The sequence below is a fragment of the Electrophorus electricus genome, chromosome 7 (genome assembly GCF_041902795.1).
Source record: "Electrophorus electricus isolate QZ-2024a chromosome 7, ASM4190279v1, whole genome shotgun sequence".
NCBI lineage: Eukaryota > Metazoa > Chordata > Actinopteri > Gymnotiformes > Gymnotidae > Electrophorus > Electrophorus electricus.
The window spans coordinates 3031574-3052744 of record NC_137503.1 but is presented as its reverse complement, the minus strand read 5'-3'; the positions used below and the strand labels follow the sequence as shown (position 1 = coordinate 3052744).

Genomic DNA, 21171 nt, shown 5'->3' with positions numbered 1-21171 from the left:
TAGAACAGCTAAATATTGTAAATATGTATGATAGCATATTATTTATGTGGTGCATTGGCATTTAGCTAAAAACGAAACAGCAAGAACGCAAAAGCAGCGCCTATGCCAGTTAAATAGGCCTTAGCGCCATCTAGTGGACATCAGTTACCCTAATAAGTAGCTACTGAGACGAAAAGAAAAATCCTGAAGAGGCAGAAGGAAATGAAAATCGATGACAGACGTTATGTATCATGTTTACTGGCGTTTATTTGGAAATACAGCAGGAATGACTGATAAAGAAAGATCGATAAAATACTGAACGAGAACTCCAACTTCTGCAATCTAGTTATTCTAAACAATGCCTGAGTCAGACTTAAAAGGAAGACAATATAGTGAAAAAAGAATTTGTTGTCATCTCATATTCACCATTTATTTATTATTGTTTATTTATAAGACACTTTTAGAACAAGACATTAACCAAAAGTGCTGCACATTTCTATGGAATATGAACAACAACAACAACAACAATAATAATAATAATAAAATTATCAGTAGAGAATCAGAAGAAGAACCAGAAAATCCCATTTCCTGTGCAATTAGTGCAATTAAATATTTAAAAAAATAATAATTTTTAAATAGCGCAACCAACAACATAAAAAGGTCTGACTGGGGGAAAACGGGGAGGCGACTGGAAACATGAAGTTGGTGACACTATGAACACACTAGTTAAACTAAAAATAACCATTTATCAAACACGACATGCATACAACTCAACCAGCAACATTAAACATGACATTTTAAACTAAGGCTGCTTTGAGGTGCACAGCATCCTGGGAATCCTCACCGCAGTCCTCACACACAGAGTCCTGACACAAAATCACCCCCTTCTACTATATCCCTTTCTGCGGTGTGGGTTGTGCAGTCGCACTCACATCCCTAGTGAGAATGGCTGTCCCTGGCAGCATGAGTTATGGGCTCGTTTCTGGGGAGTATTGCATCACTCTGCTGGCATCTGGTGAGTTGGTGCACAGCCTGGAGAAAGCAGTCAACCGGGTATTGCATTCAATTCAGTTTTGCTATGGCTTGCTCAAGTTCTGACTGTAGAAGGAGATGATCCTCTCGACCCTGTCCTGCACCTGTGAAAGAACGGTGCCTGCCACTGCCCTGCGTGTGTACACGAACTCGCCACCTGCTCCGGGCGACGCCGAATGCCAGCCCTGCTTGGAGAGCAGTGAATGCATGCTCCGCCTCCTCATGCTACTGGAACGCGGCACCCCTTCGTTATGAGCCGGGGTGGTGTTGCGACCATGTTGGCAAAGCCAGTGCACCGTGTCCACCCTTCCTGGGTCTGTGTCCACGCTGGCCCCGCTCATGACACGTCTCAGAAAACTCATGCGCTTCTGGAGGAGTTTGCACAGCCAGAGGTTTGCTGACTTAATAACCTGGGAAACTCCACTTCAGGCTTTTAGGCGTGTTGTCGTCTAAGCAGATGATGCACCAATCCTCAGGAACGCCTGAGAGCAGCTCCCATCAGGTGTGAGAACATAGCCTGTGCGTTCCAAAGCCTGAAAGCCATCAGCCTGAATTGCCACAGTCCAGTGCTTAACATGAACGCCGGCTTCATGCTGGCATCTGGAGTGAGTGCCAGTTGTCAATACCCACTCTGCAGATCCAGGGAGCTGAACACCGCTAAGCCAGCAAGCTGATCCGGCGTACCCTCAGTATGTGGGAGCAGGTTCGAGTCAGGCTTTGTGACATTGGTGAGCTGCCAAAGGTTGACCCTGTAAGCACCAGCTGTTATCTTTAGTCGTTGCCAGGACCTACAGTGCTGCCCAGGGCCTGTTCAATGACTCAGTGCCCCCTGCAGCCACAACTCCCCCACTTTCTGCTCTGCTGCCTCTTTCTTAGCCCACAGCAGCCGGTGGGAATAGAGCCAAATCAACGCAGCATCACTGCTGTTAACGCTCTGTTGCACTAAGTTGGTCCATGTGGAGTCTCCCTCCATGGCTGGGAAGACGCCTTTATACCTGCACCGACGCCACAACAGCTGGTGCCTCTGCTTCTCTCTCGAGCCCATGCCAGAGTTCACGCACCACTGCCTATGACGTGCAAACATCCTCTTACTTGTTACTGCTGCCCACTGTCTTTTCTGCTTTCTCTGCCATTCGCTGCGTCATTGGTGTTGATGAGTTGCTGCTTGTGCACACTGGCCATGGCCCCTTATGATCCACTGGCCAGCAATGGTGCTTTATGTTCAGTTCCTCCAGCGTTGATAGCTTCGCCTATGAAGATCTGCAGGGCCTTCAACGTGACAGACCCTCTCCACTCTCTTTTTGGCCTCACAAAGAAAGTCCAATGGCAATCGCCACAATAATAATAAAATTATGTTCTGTCAGGAAAATTGCAAATGTCATAAAACTGTACTTGGGCTGTGCTCTAATGTAAGTAATTTAATATGTGAATTGACAAATCTTTAACTTAAAAGCTAAGTGGACAGACAAATTCTCACCTGCAGCGAGACCTCAGGTTATTTGTGTGCAGTGAATGGACAAATATTTGTTATACATGTGATGTTCAAAACCAAAAGTAACTGAATTAACTGCACTGAAATTGTATATAGTTACAACTCTCTATGCTAATCTTTAATAAAACAGTCGCTTATAGCATAACTAGGTTAGAGTTTTCAAACTAAATTTTTCACCTTTTGTTATGACCCCATCAAAGCTGTGAGGCCATAACAAGGAGAAAAGAAGTGCAAATGGATAATGTAATGGAAGTTGTGAAAAGTGAATAGCAATAAAACAAACAATCACAAATGGAAGGTTTTTTTCAGTGTATTGTACAGAGGTTATGATTCATGAACAAACAATCATACTGGTGCATATGTCTTCAGGAGTGACCCAGGCCAAAATAACAAACAAAACGCACACTAATTAAATAAAACTACACCCTAACTAATCCTAACAACACAAGAAACATACTCCCTAACACAGAGACAAAACCCACATCCAACAAAAATGACAGTCACTCCCTACCACCAGTATTCAATACCAAAGTACCAAACAAAACAATATTTACACACTCTATACAATATCTATAAGTACATATACACGACAGCTCCCGAAGCAGGAGGGGCAAAACAAAAGAATGAAGTCCAAAAATGGGGGAAACATGGTCATACTCAAAAGTCATACAAAGTTTCAAATCACAAGCCAAACAAACCAACAACCTCCAACTAACTAGATAAGTGACACACATTACTGATTTAAATTACATTGACAAGACAATGTTACAGTGTAAATAGAGAAGTGACACACATTACTTAATTAAATTACATTGACAAGACAAAGTAACGAACTAGATAAGCGAAACTGGTTACTGAATTAAACTACTTTGATAAGACAATGTTACATTGTAACTAAATAAGCGACACACGTTACTGATTTAAACTACTTTGACAAGACAATGTTACAGTGTAACTAGATAAACGACATGTTACTGATTTAAACTACTTTGATAAGAAATGTTACTGATTTAAACTACTTTGTTAAGACAATGTTATAGACTAAAAAGATAAACGACACACGTTACTGATTTAAACTACTCTGATAAGACAATGTTACAGTGTAACTAGATAAGAGACACACATTACTGATTTAAACTACTTTGATAAGACAATGTTAGTTTAACTAGATAAGCGACGTATCTAGTTTTTACAGCTTACGAAAACTCCAGCAATATCACTCCAACAATTACACATTCCGTAAAGCAAAAAAAATTAAAATAAAAACAAACAAATGTAAAAAAAAAAAAAAAAAAAGCAAAACACTCTCTCTCTCTCTCTCTACTGCCCGCGGAATTAATAAAAACAGGAATAAAAAAAAAAACATATGTGATCTGTGACATGTGTAATGTAGTGATCGGAGCCTGGCTGACGTGAGCGGATCCGAGTGGGAGGAGGCGGGGGTATATATGTGTCCGGCTGCTTCCCCTCCCCTTCGCCAGTGGAGTTTGGAGATCCAGCTTCTGCACCACACAGGGCAGACGGGAAAAACAAAAACACGAGTAAGTCTTTGAACGGTCTCTCTCCGTCGCGTTGTGCGCGCAGGACGTCGACGCTTCCGCCGATGGCGGGTTTTGTTCGGTCTGGCGCTCGGTGTATTTTGGGTGGGAAGACGCGCTTTGGCTCGACTCCATGTCGGTTCCTCCACCGTGTCGCCCTCCGCTCCCGGCTAGCCGAGTGCCTACGTGGACTTTGTGTGGAGACTGTCAGCGGTGTGGCCGGCTAGAATCCGCCCCAAAAAAATAATGTTATGCCACTTTTGTACCATTTTATTATTATTTTGATTTTTAGAAAGGACACTCATTCGACGTCGTCACTTGTGAGAGTTATTAGGAGAGTTTTTATTTTAAAGTTTTGGTAATCGTGCGTGAATTAGCTGCGCCGCTAGCCGTCTGGCTAAGCTACGTGTCACAGCCACGCACGCGCAAGTCAAAGTTTACGACTTGGTTAGCCTAGCATATTAACCAAATAAACACTCACTCTGCGTCTTAAAGGGGGTACACGTCGCCAGCAATTTAAACAACGCATGCCGTCGTATGTATGTCGCCCTGCCCACCACATTTAAATGGCGAATAAACGTTTACAATTGGGAAATCCTCGAGAGAAGCGAAAATGTCGTGGCTAGCACGGTGGCTAACTTGGCTAGCTAGCGCTAGCTTCTTGGTGGTTGACGTAGCACTCGGGCATAATCGGTAGTTGGTTAGCCGAGTTTCTTTCCGTCAGGGGCGCCGATTAAAGTTTAGGAAGAGCTCATTAACTTTTTTTCCGCCCCCGTCTACCCCACTTTGCGCTAAAACACGAACACTTTTAAAGCGTTTATCTAGTTGGCTAGCCTTTTATTCGAGTCTCAGTTCAGCTAGCCACGGCAGGAGAGGCCAACTCGTGTAAACGCATGAAATATCCTGTGCAAATGCGAGGAGTTGGCCAGACTGTCTCTCTCTTTTCGTTTTAATCGCCGTTTGTCTGATACTCTCTTGGAAAATTGCTCGACGTGCCGCATACATTTGCAGCCGGTCAAACTTGCGCAGCATAAAAAGGCCACGTCTGTCTTATTTTTTGCGATTAAACCTCGTGCAGTGTACACCACGTCGCCCTTTAACTAGGTAGCTAGCGCAAACGTTATGAATACGTCCTTGAAGTAATCAAATGGTACATGATCAAACAAAACTAGTAGCCCGTTAAAAAATGGTGTTTGTTTTTTTTCTTTTCGCACTCTTCGCATTGTTTGGGAAGGTCATTATCTATTCATGGAAGGTGCATTTTGACGATTAATACGATTAAATCAGGGGAATTGACCTAACGGGTTCTCAAATTATCAATTTATTGCCTGTCAATGGGTAGAGATGGTTTCTTGGTTAAATTGGCCCCACTAGGTATTGAAGGGCTGCTATGGTTCTGCTTGTTGGAACTGAGTACCTGGGCTTCTATACATTAAAAAATGCCTAAATGGGAATAAATGCTGTAATTTTGTTTTTCTAGAATTGAATGTAGAAATCACTGGCTCTTGCTGAGATGTTTTAATCGGGGTTTTCCTGTTTTAGGCAAAAGCTGGCAGGCTGACACGAACGGGCAGCTTTACAGGACGGATTATCTGGTAACTGACCATTTAGCTGGTAAGATCAGTGCTCTTGTCCATCAGCATTGTAATCAGCTGAGTCGAATGCTTTTGCATGATTTTCATTGTTTAATTACTACAATGCGAGCTGTACATCTCTCGTTGAATACCAGAAACCCTTGAGAGTATTTGAAGCGTTTTGGTATGCCCGACTACACGATCGCCTCACCTTGTCAAAGAAAGGCAGAGGTTCTTGTGATTTGGGCTTCTGATTTGAATCCCAGTACTTGCTGTCTGCTGTGGTTGGGGGCTGCTCACAGATGAGGAATGCCATCTGGGAGGGTTACCAGGAGCACTTGGTGTATATTAAATATATGCGTGGTATATCATGTGGTGCTTGAGTGTTGTGTACTCGGCAGTTTCAGAAGACGTAGTGTGGGGTTGATGAGCTGCATGTTGACGTCCTTTTAGACTTGTGATGTTTTGATATATGGAGGATCCTGTTATGGGAACTGGCTGTGACCACCTTGGGGGAAATGCCTTTTGAGAAGAGACTTAAATAAAATAAGGTTTGTCTTTATGTTGAGGTGCTTCTCCACAAGGAACTGTTGGTTTGAAATGTTTTGGTTTGATCTGGCTTTAGAGTCCAAGTGAGCATTCACACTGCTCCATCTGAGTCTTTAGGAGGACTGCAGAGGAAGAGGCCCCCACAAGGGTGCTTTTGAAAAAGCAAGTTAAAACAGCCCCGTTCTGTGTGAAGAATCAAAGCTCTGAAATCTAGGGTGGCCAAGTACGTCAGAACAAATGTGACGAAATGTTTGCATGGTAAACACACTGCATTATATGCTCTCTTGACTTCCAGGACTTTGAAGTCTTGAGACTTGTCATGGTTTATTCTTTGTCTCCACTGGCCTTAAGTCACACCATTGTTCAACTGGTAGGTAGGTCTGGGTTTTATTTTGAGCTGGTATTTCAGTAAGCCAAAAGCCTTTGTTTTTTGCCTTGATTTTGAGTTGCCACATCCAAGAATATGCAACTTGACCCCTTTTAAAGTTGTTGTGCCAATGTCATTTTACTTAAGGTGTCCGTTTTCCATTATGCATACGCTAACTTCCTGGCTTAAGGGACTCCAAGATGTTTGCTGAAACATGAAAAAGTTGAAATGCTGCAAGTTTTCCCTTACTGATGTTCTACCCACATGGAGTGCAGCAAATAGGAGTGGGGGAAGGGGTGAATCTTGGCTTTGGTGCTCCTTCAGCTAACTTCTAGGCTTACAATTAGCCCTTCGTAAGGTAACAGACATCTAGGCTTACCCTTTGTGTCAGAATGCGTACTTTTAAAATTAGGTTTGTACATACCTTTCTGAAAATTTGTCATTAAAGTTGTATATCTTTTTCCTTGTGAAAGTATGCTGCCTGTATTAATGCATCTGAATTCTGTGTCTTGGGGAAATTTAAAGTTCTTCACTTTAAGCAGATGAGGCTATATAGATCCATGTTGTGTGGGTTTGTGCCCCTGTGGTGCATTTTGACCCCTAACTGACTGGCCTCTTCCTCTTGCAGTGGCACACTCGGACTCCGTGTAAGCGTGGGATTTCGACCATGAGCTCAGTCGCCGTACTTACGCAGGAAAGCTTTAATGAGCACCGCAGCGGCCTTCTGCCGGAGCAGGTTGGAGGTGAGTGCCGCGACCCCATCCAGCCATGTGGGTTGCGTTTGGCGTGCTGAGCTTGACTGCAACAGTATGGTGGTGATGAGAATGCACCCCTTTATCCCATTCCATCTTGGCTTGCAGCTGCTGTGGCAGGATCCAGCGATTCTGTAGATGAGGACAACCTCCCCACCTACAAGGATGCCTTCCCCCCTCTGCCTGAGAAGGCTGCTTCACCTGAGGGGCCCCAGGAGGTTGGAAATGTCTGGATGTCCAAAATCAGGCCTCTCAAATCCTCAATCATCACCCAGGTATGGGTGAGGTCAGATGCAAACACTTTATTTCTTAATTGTGAGTGTTTGTGAAAGCTCGTTGCTTGTGGGTGGAGAGCGAATAATTGTTTTTTCCCCCCATTTTTGTTTTTTTGTTTTTCAAATGTGTGAAGGGATTCAAGTTGTATACCATTTTACTATTACACTATTACAAAGTCATGGGTCTCCCAACAGGCACACACCACTATGGTGGGGGGGGAGCACTAAGCAAAGATTTGAACATGATTAGAGGCCAGTTTGCTTTTCACTCCAATCTTAAACAGCAGTGGTAGCTTCATAAAGATATCATGGGGCTACTGTTTGCTGAAAATTTTAAAAACCAATTTTATACACAGACTCTTGTAATGAACATGAAACCTGTATCTTGGGCTAATAGGAAAAATGAGTACCCTGGTGTTCCCATCCTTCTGGGCCTCGGGCATCTCTAGTCTGTTCACTTTGCATGTGCACCAGGTCCATGTGACTGAGCTTGTATCGTTTTCTCCCACCAGGTTTTCCATGTGCCTCTGGAGGAGCGCAAGTACAAGGACATGAACCAGTTTGGAGAAGGAGATCAGGCTAAGGTCTGTGTGGACATTATGCACAAGACTGGTGCCCACTTGGAACTCTCCATGGCCAAGGACCAGGGCCTTTCCATTATGGTGTCTGGGAAACTGGATGCCGTCATGAAGGCCCGCAAGGAAATTGTGTCCCGACTGCAGACTCAGGTCAGTCTTGGGGAAAGTTGTAAGTGACTTTGCAGAGCTCCCTTTACTGTGTCCTTTGCGGCAGGTTCAGTGTACTCTTGAATGGCTGACACGGCTCAGTTTTGCATTTCATTTAGCTCTAATCAAATGCCTTGGCTTTAGAACTGAACAGCAGGGATTTGGTGTCTTGATGGAGAAAGTGGTTACTAAAAATTGTCCTTGCATCATGGTGTGCAGGCTCCTGCCCAGTGGCATTAAGGTTGCCTCTTGCCTGTCTGCCGGCAGAACCTTTGCAATATAGTGCATTTTTGAGCCTTAAGTTTTCTGTCATCACTAGCTACATGCAAAATCAGACAGATGATTTTATTAATAAACTAACTCTACTACTTTAAACCAGTTGCAGTGTGGGTTGTTTTGTGGCTTGAATGTGGTTTTTATCTTTGTCACATGGGAGGGAGCAAACTTCCTGTCAAGCCTGTGGCGCTAGTTTACAGGAATTCGTGTGGGGGAAATGCCCTTTTTTCCAAAGCCGTCTCCTCTTGCTCTCCTAGGCTTCGGCTACTGTGGCAATCCCCAAGGAGCACCATCGCTTTGTCATCGGTAAGAATGGGGAGAAGCTACAGGAGCTTGAGCTCAAGACTGCCACCAAGATCCAGATCCCGAGACCCGACGACCCCAGCAATCACATCAAGATCTCTGGCACCAAGGAGGGTCTGGAGAAGGCCAAGCATGAGATACTGCTCATCTCTGCTGAGCAGGTAGGGATGCTTGCACTAGCCTCGCTCTCGACTTAACTTTGACATACTCTTAAGAAATGAGTTAAGCAGCTTGAGAATTCCTTTAGATTCAACTTTAACACAATGAAATTCTCAAGTGTTTTAAAAATGGCTCTCTGTTGGGCATTTATATAGGCTTGTAAGTCTTTCATTCAATTCCTCCATGGTTTTTAAGGCTTTTGCAAGTTAAATGTTTTAAAATTTATGCCTTGATGGTTGGTAGCCGGCAATCTGTACTTGGACTGTGTGTGCACAAACATGTTTCCAAGCGTAACTTAAATTTATTTCTTTAATGTATTTTTTTTTTTTTCGGTTTCTTGTACTGTTTGATTCGATTGACCTCATGATCTGAACACTAGCCACTATATTGTAGGACAAACGTGCTGTCGAGAGGGTGAACATCGACAAGGTCTACCACCCCTTCATCACCGGTGCATACGGCAAGGTGGTGAGCGAGATGATGCAGGAGACAGGAGCCCGCATCAATGTCCCACCGCCCAGCGTGAACAAAACGGAGATCGTCATCACTGGGGAGAAAGAGCAGGTTGCCTTGGCCGTGGCCATGATCAAAAAGGTTTATGAGGAGAAGGTGAGAATTCCTCATCTAAACACGTTTATGTTAATGTGGACATTTGCCCCCCACCCCCCAAAAAAAATTAAGCTGCTTGATCTTTGACTTTGATTATGGCTAGATGTGCACCAAAGCCAATGGTTGTTCATCTTGTGTGATTGTGAAGGAGTTTGGTTTGGCATTGATGCTGATGTACTTTATGCTGTGTCCCTCCCTGCCTCCCTCTTTTATTTTTAGAAGAGGAATGCCACCACTATTGCAGTGGAGGTGAAGAAATCTCAGCACAAATATGTGATTGGGCCCAAGGGCAATACCCTGCAGGAGATTCTGGACAGGACTGGCGTCTCGGTCGAGATCCCACCCCCTGACAGCAGCTCAGAGACAGTCATCTTGCGTGGGGAGCCGGACCGGCTGGGCCAGGCGCTCACTGAAGTGTACGCCAAGGTAAACCAGTCCTCCCTCTGCAATGCTGACCTGAGGAAAGGGGGAGCTGTCTTAAACTAAATTATGTTGCCTTCTTTTCTTTCCCCTCCCCCTTGAGTCTGGCACTGATCTAAATCCCTGTCCAGAAGACTGATTGTAAACGGGCATGTGTGCGTTTCTCTCTTCACTCTCTGTAATGAAAGCATGAATGGGATTTTCCTGTGGCAGTATTGGTGTTCCCTTTTGTACAGAGGTGCACCTATGCTTAAAACCCCTTTTTCGAGTTGCCAAACATTTTTATAAAGGTTTTTGTGACAAGTGCTTTATGAAGTGGAGGATGTGTTCTTATTATAAAGAAGACTTGCTCTCTGCCAATGAGTACAGTTCTGAAAGCTTTCATTTAGTTATGACGAGGGATAAAGGAGGTGCTGATCATGTTATGCTGTGTTTCTCTGATGGGTATCTTCTGAATTATTATACTAATGCGTAATACAACTCTGCTCCCTCTGGCTGTGTCTTTACCCCTCACAAGGCCAACAGCTACACTGTGTCCTCAGTCTCGGCTCCTTCTTGGCTTCACCGCTTCATTATTGGCAAGAAAGGACAAAATCTGGCAAAGATTACTCAACAAATGCCAAAGGTAAGCTGGATAGAACCTGCTTGTATCCAAGTAGTCTCCAGAAGGCTTCAGTGTCGTTTTGTGGTCGAGCAGGTTTGATTTTTGTTGCAGGTGCACATCGAGTTCACTGAGGGAGAGGATAAAATCACACTGGAAGGACCTACCAAAGACATCCAGATTGTGCAGAGTCAGATTGAAGCCATCGTTTCCGACCTGGTAAGAAGCCGATACCGGGGACATGTTACCTTGGGTGACCTAATACGGTGCTGCATGTCTAGTTATGCATAGTCCCTCTGCATCAACACCGATGTGCTTTTGTTTTTGAAGGTTAGCCGTATGGATTATGCCGAGATCTGTGTGGACCCAAAGTTCCACAGGCATTTGATCGGGAAAGGCGGTGCCAACAGTGGGGTTTTTTTTGTTTTTTTTTAATTTTTAATTTTTTTAAACAACTTCTGAAAATTGTGGTGAGAGTGGACATTGATTTAGTTTCTCCTCCACTGTTTTTTCCCAGTCAACCGCATTAAGGACCAGTACAAAGTGTCTGTCCGCATTCCACCTGATAATGAGAAGAGCACCCTGATCCGCATTGAGGGTGACCCTCAGGGTGTTCAGGAGGCCAAGAAGGAGCTGCTGGAGCTGGCGTCACGCATGGTGAGGGTGGGGGGGACCTTCAGCATGATTTAACTGCTCGCTCTCTGGGCAGTTTCTCTCCTCATTGACTGAACACCCCCCCCCCCCCCCCGGTTCAGTCTTTTGTTCCATCTACCAGGAACAATTTGTTGTCTGGGGGGGGGGGGGGGTGTTTGCATCTTATTTGGATCTGGTTACTTGGTAATCAGTTTGATTTGCTGGAGTAAGGATTTAAGGTTTGTGGTGTACTGGTGGAGTTTGAAATGCACACGGTACAGTGAGTCTGTGATGACTGCTATGAAGTCCTTTGGGCTCTGGGAAGTAGTTGCTTGGCAACAGGTGAGTCAGACGTCCCTTAACGCTTACTGTGTTCCACAGGAGAACGAGCGTACAAAGGACATGATCATTGAACAGCGTTTTCACCGAGCCATTATTGGGCAGAAAGGGGAGAAGATCAAGGAGGTTCGAGACAAATTCCCTGAAGTAAGAAGCATCTTTGTCTGCCTTCTCATCTCTGTGTACGCTGGAGTTCTTGTCTTGGGAAACGGTAGGGGGCTTTTAAATAAATAAGGCTTCCTCCCTCTGTCTACAGGTCATCATCAATTTCCCTGACCCGGCGCAGAAGAGTGACATCGTGCAGCTGCGTGGGCCCCGTACTGAAGTGGAGAAATGCACGAAATTCATGCAGAAGATGGTGGCTGAAATGGTAAGCAGATGATCCTCAGGAACTGAGGGTGCCTAATATCAGGTGCTCGCTAATGAATAATGTGTATAAAGAAAGGACTCCTCACTCATGGTGAAAGCAAGGGGAAACAAATGTATAGTAGCAATGACCAATTTATTCCCCCCACCCCCAGGTGGAAAACAGCTATTCTGTCTCAGTCCCCATTTTCAAGCAATTTCACAAGAACATCATCGGTAAAGGAGGAGCGAACATTAAAAAGGTGAGTAGATGGTTTTTGGGGGTATGCACAAAGCGGGTAAAGTGGATGGTCTCGTTTAAATGGTTATACACAATGTATTTTTGTGATTGGGTTCTTTGTGTGCTTGGGAATTAAATCGATCGCCAGACGAGGCCTAGTGATTTATTTTATTTCTCCCCCCCTCACCTTTTTCAGATTCGTGAAGAGACGAACACTAAAATCGACCTGCCTGCAGAGAACAGCAACTCTGAGATGATAATCATAACTGGGAAGAAGGCAAACTGTGAGGCAGCGAGAACTCGGATTCTGGCTATTCAGAAAGAGTTGGTAAAGAACCCTCGTAATCTATTTAGACTGTGCCTCTAGTGTCAGCAAATACAAGCCACATGCATTCATACTGTATTTTTGCTCATTTTCTTGAGATCTCTATGTATCTAGTTTATTTATTACCGCATTGTTCTGATTTAGGCAAACATCACAGAGGTGGAGGTGTCTATCCCCTCGAAGCTGCACAACTCCCTGATTGGCTCAAAGGGGCGTTTTGTACGCTCCATCATGGAGGAGTGTGGTGGAGTGCATATTCACTTCCCCACTGAAGGCTCTGGTATCGACTCTGTGACAATCAGAGGCCCAGCCGAGGAGGTGGAGAAGGCTAAAAAACAGCTGCTCTCTCTGGCTGTAGAGAAGGTAGGTTTCATTGCAGCCACTCTTACAATTTGTCACTAATCATTGTGTTTTTATTTTAATTCATTAAACTTTTAATGATCACTAACACACATGAGTGGAGCTATAATTCTGTATGCTTTTTTTTTTTTTTTTTTTTTTTTTTTTTTTAAAAGCAAACCAAAAGCCACACAGCAGAGCTCCGTGCCAAGCCCGAGTACCACAAGTTTCTCATCGGGAAAGGAGGTGGGAACATCCGGAAGGTGCGTGACAGCACTGGTGCCAGGATCATCTTTCCGACGGCTGAGGATAAGGACCAGGAGCTAATCACGGTCATCGGCACTGAGGAAGCCGTGGCGGAGGCCAGGAAGGAGCTGGAGGGGTTAATTAAGAGCCTGGTATGGCCCTTCAGTCCCTTGGCAGGAGCATAAGCTATTTATAGCTTTTTCTTGGTGGAACTTGCTAAGACTTTGTAGGTTCTAAATTTTTATTTATTTAGTTTTGCTTGCTACTATTGCTGAACAATGTGAAATCACTAGATCAGTCATGCAGCTAGCTGTGGTTTTAAAGTGCAAGATTGCTATGGTGATTGTCTAATATGGTAAGTTTTGGGAGAATTGACAGACCCACCACTGAGCAAGAGTGCAGTCCATTGGCAATACTCATGTAATCTGTTTTTGTCTCTGATTATGCGTAATGACGACTGAAGAGACTTCATTTCCTCTCTCTCTTCAGGATAATGTAGTGGAGGACATTATGAGTGTAGACCCCAAACACCACCGCTACTTTGTAGCACGTCGTGGCCAGGTCTTGAGGGACATTGCTGATGAATACGGCGGTGTGATGGTTAGCTTTCCTCGCACTGGCTCTCAGAGTGATAGGGTCACGCTGAAGGGAGCCAAAGACTGTGTGGAGGCAGCCAAAAAACGTATGCTGGAGATCATTGAGGATCTGGTAAGTTGGAACTTGAGCTCCCTTCCAGTGGCTGTCCTGAGAACTGTACAAGTCTCTGCCATTTTATTAAAGGTTTGAACACGAGCGTTGGTCTCTTCTCCTACACAGGATGCTCAGGTGACCATGGAGTGTGTGATTCCTCAGAAGTTCCATCGCTCCATCATGGGACCCAAGGGTGCTCGCATTCAGCAGATCACTAGAGATCACAATGTGCAGATCAAGTTTCCAGAGAGGGAGGACCTGCAGGGTAAGTGATGGTGAAGCGCTTCCGTGTTGCATTTGGTCTTTATTCTCCAACCGTGTTGGATATGAGATGCGTGTTCTTTTTAAGGCTGTGTTCACACCTGTCCGTTTTATGACTTAGCTCCCTCAGGAGAGGCCCAAGTACAGGAGAACGGGGAGGCTAACGGCGAGATCAAGGATCCAGCGGAACCTGTAGCTCCGAAGAAATGCGACGTCATCGTTCTCTCTGGCCGAAAGGAGAGGTGCACGGCTGCTGTGGAGGCGTTGAAGGTATTGTTCTGCATGTGGATGTTTGTTCCTTAGTGCTTTGTCAGATGCTGGGGCATTTTCATGTGAGTTGTACTGCCTGCAGGCTCTGGTTCCTGTGACCATTGAAGTGGAAGTGCCTTTTGAGCTTCATCGCTACATCATTGGGCAGAAAGGCAGTGGCATTCGCAAAATGATGGATGAATTTGAGGTCTCTGTATATACAATGCGAATATTCATTACAGAATCGCTTTGAACCTTCTCTACTCTAGAGTATCCAAATGAATTCCACGAGGCTTTTAAATGAATAATGTCTATTGACAAAAGATCAGATAGTCAAGTATTCAATCTAAGCTCTTAATTACATCTCTTGCAGGTCAATATTCAAGTGCCTGCTCCTGAGCTCCAGTCCGACATAATCTCCATTACAGGCCTTGCCACTCACCTGGACCGCGCTAAAGGTGGTCTTCTTGAGCGCGTCAAAGAGCTGCAGGCTGAGCAGGAGGATCGGGTGAGTGAAGTCAGCCTGATGTTTCATGAGTTTGTGTTCAGCTGCGTTTTGTGGTCTGGGGGTGGGGGTGTGTGTGTGTGTGGTGGGTTTTTTTTTTTTCCCTTCTCTTTCCCCCCCCCCCCCATGTTGAATCCTGCCTGAATCTTCAACAGGCTCTCAGGAGCTTCAGGTTGACCATCACTGTGGATCCCAAGTATCATCCCAAGATCATCGGTCGCAAGGGTGCCATAATCACCCAGATCCGAACCGATCATGACGTCAACATCCAGTTTCCAGAAAAGAACGATGAGAACCAGGTAATGTTTGTGAGATGTGTGCTGCAGGACTTTGGGCAGTTGCCAGAGCACGTCTTGACCTTTTTGTCCAGATTCTTTATCTCCCTGTTCTTGGCTTTATTTACTTGTGTGCAGGACCAGATCACCATCACAGGCTATGAGCAGAATGCTATAGCGGCACGTGATTCCATCCAGGCTATTGTCGACGAACTGGAGGAGATGATCTCGGAGGACATTACGTTGGACAGCCGAGTTCATGCTCGCATCATCGGTGCTCGTGGCAAAGGTATCCGCAAGATCATGGACGAGTTTAAGGTGAGTGTGTTCAAGAACCTGTGCTGTTTGGACACTTTGGTGCTCTGCTCCTAACGTTGCGCTCCGATGCCCAGGTTGATCTGAGGTTCCCTCAGAGTGGTGCTGCCGATCCCAACTTGGTAACTGTGACTGGCCGTCCAGAGATGGTGGATGAGGCAATTGATCACCTCCTCAATTTGGAAGAGGAATATGTAAGTGATCTTGATCATGCCTTGTTTATGGTTCCTTTGAATGTGATGCAAGAATTTGTGTTTGTCATGTATTTGTTATTGTTTATTTAATGACATTTTGCACTATATTGGAATGTTTGCACTTGTGTAGCATGTTTGTTGCACCATGGTCCTGGAGGAACATTGTCTCGTTTTTGTTGTGTACCTGTATATAGCTGAAATGACAACCTCTTGAACTTGAATTGTACAATTGGTTACTTGTGGCCAACAATTGAGGTGCAATGCATCTGATGCAAATCATGTAACACCCCTTTGCACCTCTCAGATGGCAGATGTGGTGGAAAACGAGTCCAAGATAGCATACATGAAGCCATCTGTATCTGCAGCAGCCAACCCGGATGAGCCCCGTGGCCCTTCCAAGGGCTTCGTGGTAAGGGAGGCCCCCTGGACTACCAGTAGTGAGAAGGTGAGCCCATTTCAGCTCAGTCACACTTGTTGAGCTTACTTCTGCAGGTCACAGGGTTTGAATATTTGTTTTACCTCTGCTTTCCCCTTTTTAGGCCCCAGATATGACTAGCTCTGAGGACTTCCCCAGTTTTGGTGCACCTGTGACTGCAGCAAAGGCTTCTCCATGGGGACCAAAGCGTTTCTGAAATGTTCTGGGATATGTTCTGCCTTCTTGATTTCTTCCCCCCCCCCCCCCCCTCCAATTCCCCTTGGATGTGGACTGACCATTTGACATCAACCCCAGTAAACCCCTACACACACTGCACCCCCCAGGCCAAACAACATGTATTAAAAATTTTTTTAGAAATGAGTGGGTGGGGGGTGTGGAAAGCATCAAATGGGTGGAGAGACCTTTCCCAAAACCTTTCTTCCTCCAGTTCCAGGAATCGGTCTGCCTTTTAGGAGCATGAAAGCAGACATTTAATTTTCACTCAGTTTGGTGTCTAACCTGGTCTGCCTCTAGTTTTACCCAGCCATTAAAATTTTTTTTGTCTGATTCAACTTGCTTGCATTCAGACAATCGCATAATGGAGGAACACACTTGGCAGTGCTTCAGGTCTGGAATTGGCCAGGCGCAATGATTTTAATACGAAACTGTTGATTGAACACTTGTGTGTTCTGTGTTGATCAAGCTGCTCTGTTTCTTTGTTGCCTTTGCAACGGGGTGGGATAAAATGTATATATAAATATATACTGTATACCTCTAAAAGATGCTTCTGGTAGAAGGTCACTTACCTGAGGGAAAGTGGGTAGCTATATATATATATTTTTTAAATGCAATGTCTCCTTCCCCAAGAAAAATGTATGTGATCTTGTTGCAACCCTTTTAGCGGTCTTCCTCTGCCCTCTATCTATCTATCTATCTCTATCTATCTCTATCTATCTATCTCTATCTATCTATCTATCGATCAACCTATCCATCTATCTAATGTTTGTTGCTCTGTGCAAGAAATCTGTGTTTAGTGCAGTCTTAGGAGCTGTTATGGAGGAGACCGATTCACTACAGAATTCTGACCAAACTGCCAGTTTAGAAAGTTCCAAGAACTTGTATTCCCACCCCCTACCCACTCCCCAGTATTCCTGGGACTTAAAAACCACACTAAACGGCTTATATATTTTCAATCCCCCCACCCCACGTAAAAACAAAAGGTTTATGGGAAGAATTGAAATCTGATCATGTCTGGGGCGAAAATAGCATACCACTGTGCCAATTTAAATGTCAAGTAATGTCCTGTTGCTCATCCTTGCTACTGGGTCAGTTTTGCCACCACCCCCTCCATATTTCTTTATTTTAGTTTTTTTTTTTTTTTTTTTTTTTTTTGTCTTCCAGTTGCTATGCAGGTTCGTCTAAAACCATAGCAATGGCCCTTTCAATAGCCTTATAAGAATTATGCAAACACAGAAATGGATAACACTGGAAGTTACATTGTCCAAAAAAAAAATAAAAATGGAAAATCTGTAATGGTCTGTAGTGTATTGTCTTTGATTACAGCTATAACTGAGGGTTTCTTTCAAATTTGCATCTACTGGCATTTGAAGGTGTGTGTGTTGGGGTGTGAGTGTGTAAAAAAAACAAACAAACCCCAGATTAAGGGGTATTGGAGAATTCTGAAGACACATTTTTGTATTTGCCTATTTGGGCCCCCTTCTCCATTTATGGGTCTAAGGCACAGTGAATGACCACTAGCTACTATAACTCCTTTGAAATTTGTCTTCCTTTCAGATGTACTTTTATCAAGGTACTGCAGAAAAGCAGTACAGCACTCATGATTAGGTTATCATGAGGAACCTGAACCGAACAAACCTAATTTGATTGTGTTTGTTTAAAATCTTCACATAGTAATATTATTCACTGACCCTCTGTTTCACATCTTGCAAAAGGGAGGAGAGGAATATTGAAGATGCTTGACTCATTTTGGGCATGTGCAAAACTTAAACAAAAACTAGCTTATTTAAAGTCATAACAGAAGCATCCTTCAGCTGTGGCTCGTTGGTCTAGGGGTATGATTCTCGCTTTGGGTGCGAGAGGTCCCGGGTTCAAATCCCGGACGAGCCCATGTTTTCTAGAACTGATCCCTTGATATAAGGTTGATTTGATATTATATTAACATCATTTAAATGTTGATGATACTGGATCCATTAATTAAGTCTTACAGAATGTAGAATAAAACCAGGTAACTCACAAATTGCATGGATTGTTTTAGCATCCACTATAGGGTGCACTTTTATAGTCAACACCATTGTTGTCTAGTAAGCATTGGTGGTATAGTGGTTAGCATAACTGCCTTCCAAGCAGTTGTCCTGGGTTCAATTCCTGGCTAACGCACCTCTTTTTGTGCTCCAGATTATGGACCAAAGTGGGGCACTGATTAAGGTATAATGTCACCTACTCACTAATGACAGTTTGCAGATGTTAAGGCTGGTATAGCTATTTATTCCTGGTTATAGACAACATAGTTGGCAGGCAAATACAAAATATAGCTATTATTTCTTCGCCTGAAATAAATATGGGTAATATTTAAACATTAATTAAATTATTCATTCATATATGAATTGATGCATATATTTAAATATAGAGCTAACTATTAATTCTAGTTTGGAAGCAATAATACAGCACTGGAACACATGACAGAAAAACATAACATCACATTGTAGGGGGAAAACCTGAGTGCTGTGGTGCACTTCTGAAGGCGTTCACTCACCCCTACAAAGTCTGTTTTTTGTGTCTTTTTTTAAATAGTGTTTGCTCTCATAGGAGCTTAGAGGCATAATCATGGCACAATTAAGATAATTTCAGAACGACAGCTGGTGGGTAGAGAAGTAATTTTCACGCCTCCTAATCGAGAAGGCCTGTCAGATTAAGATAGAGAGATGATTTGAGGGAAATTGTCTTGGCCAACTCCTTGCAGCGAGGCCCAGGTGGCTGCAGGTATCTGCTCGCCTGGGTCCGCTGCTGCCCACGAGGAAATCTGGTTTTGATTAGCCACTGTGGAGAGATGACTGGAATGCTAGACTTCCGTTTCACTTGTCTCTTGAGGGGGATTTTTTCAATTTATAATCAACTTTTACTTGCCTGCCAATGCTGCTGTACTTGATGAAGAACTCTAGGGTTACTCCCACTTTCACACCACTGTTTCACTCTCTCTTTCACTTGTCCTGAAATTAATCCACACACTGGCCCCATACACCGGCAATGTGAAGCTATATGCGTTCAAAATGTTTTTAGGTTGGATTGGCACCCTCTCTCATGACAGGGATGGTAATCTGCTATATAGCTGTATAAAATGTTTATAATTTAAAATCACAGTCAGGAACTGACTGGTGCTATAATGCTGTGTTGCCTGTTTCTACTTTAAAATCATGGAATATTTTATATCAGACATAACATTATCCTCATTATTTTATGGATATGATTATCATTATCATTATTTTATGGATATGATTTTATGGATATGATTTCTTTGTGTTAGGCGCAATGTCTTGTTTTTAGGTTAAAACAATAATATTGTAAGATGTACTATTTAACAGTGTAAATGTCCACATTTTGGATATCTAACATGTAAAAAAAATGGGTTTCTGGAGTGCTTTAATCTGTTTACTTTGTATATTAAGGATCCAGTAGTATCACATTTTGTCCACTAGATGCCACCAGTCTATCAATATGTTTGGTTTTCAGAAATTATGGTTTCAGAGGTTTGCATTCTGCAATATATGCTAATGTAATACAGGAGTATGTTACATTCTTGCAGAGTATGTCCATCTAATGCCCTCACCAGCAAATTAATTACATGTGAACCGACCAGAGTCAATCTTATTTTTTGGCTAAATCAGAGACCCTGAAAATAATATATACATCAGTCATCCTAATTGGACAGCATATTTTGAGTAATTTGTTGCATAATTAGTTGTTATTAATATCACTGTCAATTACATTGGACTTTTACAATGTGTCTGTCAGCAGCACACTTTTAATATTTACATCGCATATACTTTACATAGGCTTGCCATGTGCTTTGAAATTTACATCGACACAATTACACACAGCCATTAAAGGAGAGTTCAGAATGATCAATGGCAAGCAGAACTGTCTGCTTGGAAAGTTCTATCACACACGAGAGACATGAAATTAGTAGCTTTTTCAGGGACGAATTTGAGAACACAAAATTCTCTGACGGAGCCCAGGAAGAAGGCTTAAATCGTTTTAAATGGCACTGAAATTAAAAAGACCCTGAACAATAATGATCTTGCTTGCCGTTCCATGACGACGCTCTAGAGGCCTTGACCTTTGGTTACAGATGGCATGTGGGTGTGTGCAACCAATCATGGCAGCCGATGTTCCAGCTGTATTCCATCTTTGATATCCCCTGTCTCATTCTCATTTTTTTCTGGGCCTTTTAATCTGTCAGAAAGAAAAACTTGACAGTGATATTTCAATCTGAGTACTGCCAGCGCATTACATTTTTTTCTTTATTTATTTCCACATGTTCACCTCCTGTTATTCACCCATGAGCCGACAAAGTAGGGTCATGCTTAAAGTAAGTTTCTCGTCCCAGGAGTTGTGAGGACAGTTCCATGTTGTTTGTCCTCGATGTGCACTGAGCACCCCAGAGCCCACGTGACGTGTTCTGTCCTGTTAGAGTTAGATTTGTCTCACACTTGTCCTGCAGATGTTTGCTTGCAAGCACATTTCATGTATGCCCAAACAATTATTTGAGAGGCGACACACAGCTTTTAAACCTCACGTACATGCCTTTACACTTGTGTGTGAGGTGAAGTGACCACATTCGAGGGGACTGTTTTCCCCTCTTTGTGATGTGCGATAGTCGGTTTTGTCTGGGAGCCGCTGTTTTCCACCCCGTGTTGGGCCAGGGTGCTCTGCTCCACTGAGCTGTAACACAGGAGCGTGATTCACATCCAAAGTGTGTGATGAGACTGTAAACACACTATTGGCTCTTGCATTGTGGCTTTTCCTTCCAGCTGTTTCTGGGTGAGAGACACTCAAATAGAAGTTACCACAGGCACGGAGATAAACTTCAGCACTGGGAAGCACACTTACTATGTTCCATAGCTCATATTA

The 21171-nt window shown here is 43.7% G+C and overlaps 1 protein-coding gene and 1 non-coding gene across 3 annotated transcripts; both read left to right on the top strand.

The window, feature by feature from the left end:
• The first annotated feature begins 3896 nt into the window (after nt 1-3896).
• Nucleotides 3897-17556, top strand: hdlbpa (high density lipoprotein binding protein a). Of its 2 annotated transcripts, XM_027007686.3 has the most exons (28): nt 3897-4044; nt 5584-5655; nt 7160-7274; nt 7392-7558; nt 8071-8286; nt 8817-9023; nt 9415-9630; nt 9850-10056; nt 10568-10675; nt 10766-10870; nt 10982-11060; nt 11169-11308; nt 11666-11770; nt 11880-11993; nt 12145-12231; nt 12406-12537; nt 12679-12897; nt 13050-13271; nt 13609-13827; nt 13936-14074; nt 14192-14340; nt 14423-14527; nt 14693-14827; nt 14980-15123; nt 15238-15417; nt 15492-15608; nt 15913-16053; nt 16148-17556. In XM_027007686.3, the coding sequence occupies exons 3-28, from the start codon at nt 7199-7201 to the stop codon at nt 16238-16240; spliced, it is 3822 nt and encodes a 1273-aa protein (XP_026863487.1). In that variant the 5' UTR covers nt 3897-4044; nt 5584-5655; nt 7160-7198; the 3' UTR covers nt 16241-17556. The 2 variants fall into 2 exon arrangements, with proteins under 2 accessions (XP_026863487.1, XP_026863488.1); XM_027007687.3 differs by lacking the exons at nt 3897-4044; nt 5584-5655 and adding an exon at nt 6730-6889.
• Nucleotides 17557-18078: 522 nt separating this feature from the next.
• On the top strand, nt 18079-18150 carry trnap-ugg (transfer RNA proline (anticodon UGG)). Its single transcript has one exon. It is a non-coding gene; the product is annotated as a tRNA-Pro (tRNA).
• The last annotated feature ends 3021 nt before the right edge of the window (nt 18151-21171 follow it).

Coding starts and splice junctions, on each gene's coding strand:
- hdlbpa (XM_027007686.3), top strand. CDS start 7,199: ATGAGCTCAGTCGCCGTACTTACGCAGGAAAGCTTTAATGAGCACCGC. Junction 11,994..12,144: donor AGAAGATGGTGGCTGAAATG/GTAAGCAGATGA, acceptor CCCCACCCCCAG/GTGGAAAACAGCTATTCTGT. Junction 16,054..16,147: donor GGACTACCAGTAGTGAGAAG/GTGAGCCCATTT, acceptor TCCCCTTTTTAG/GCCCCAGATATGACTAGCTC.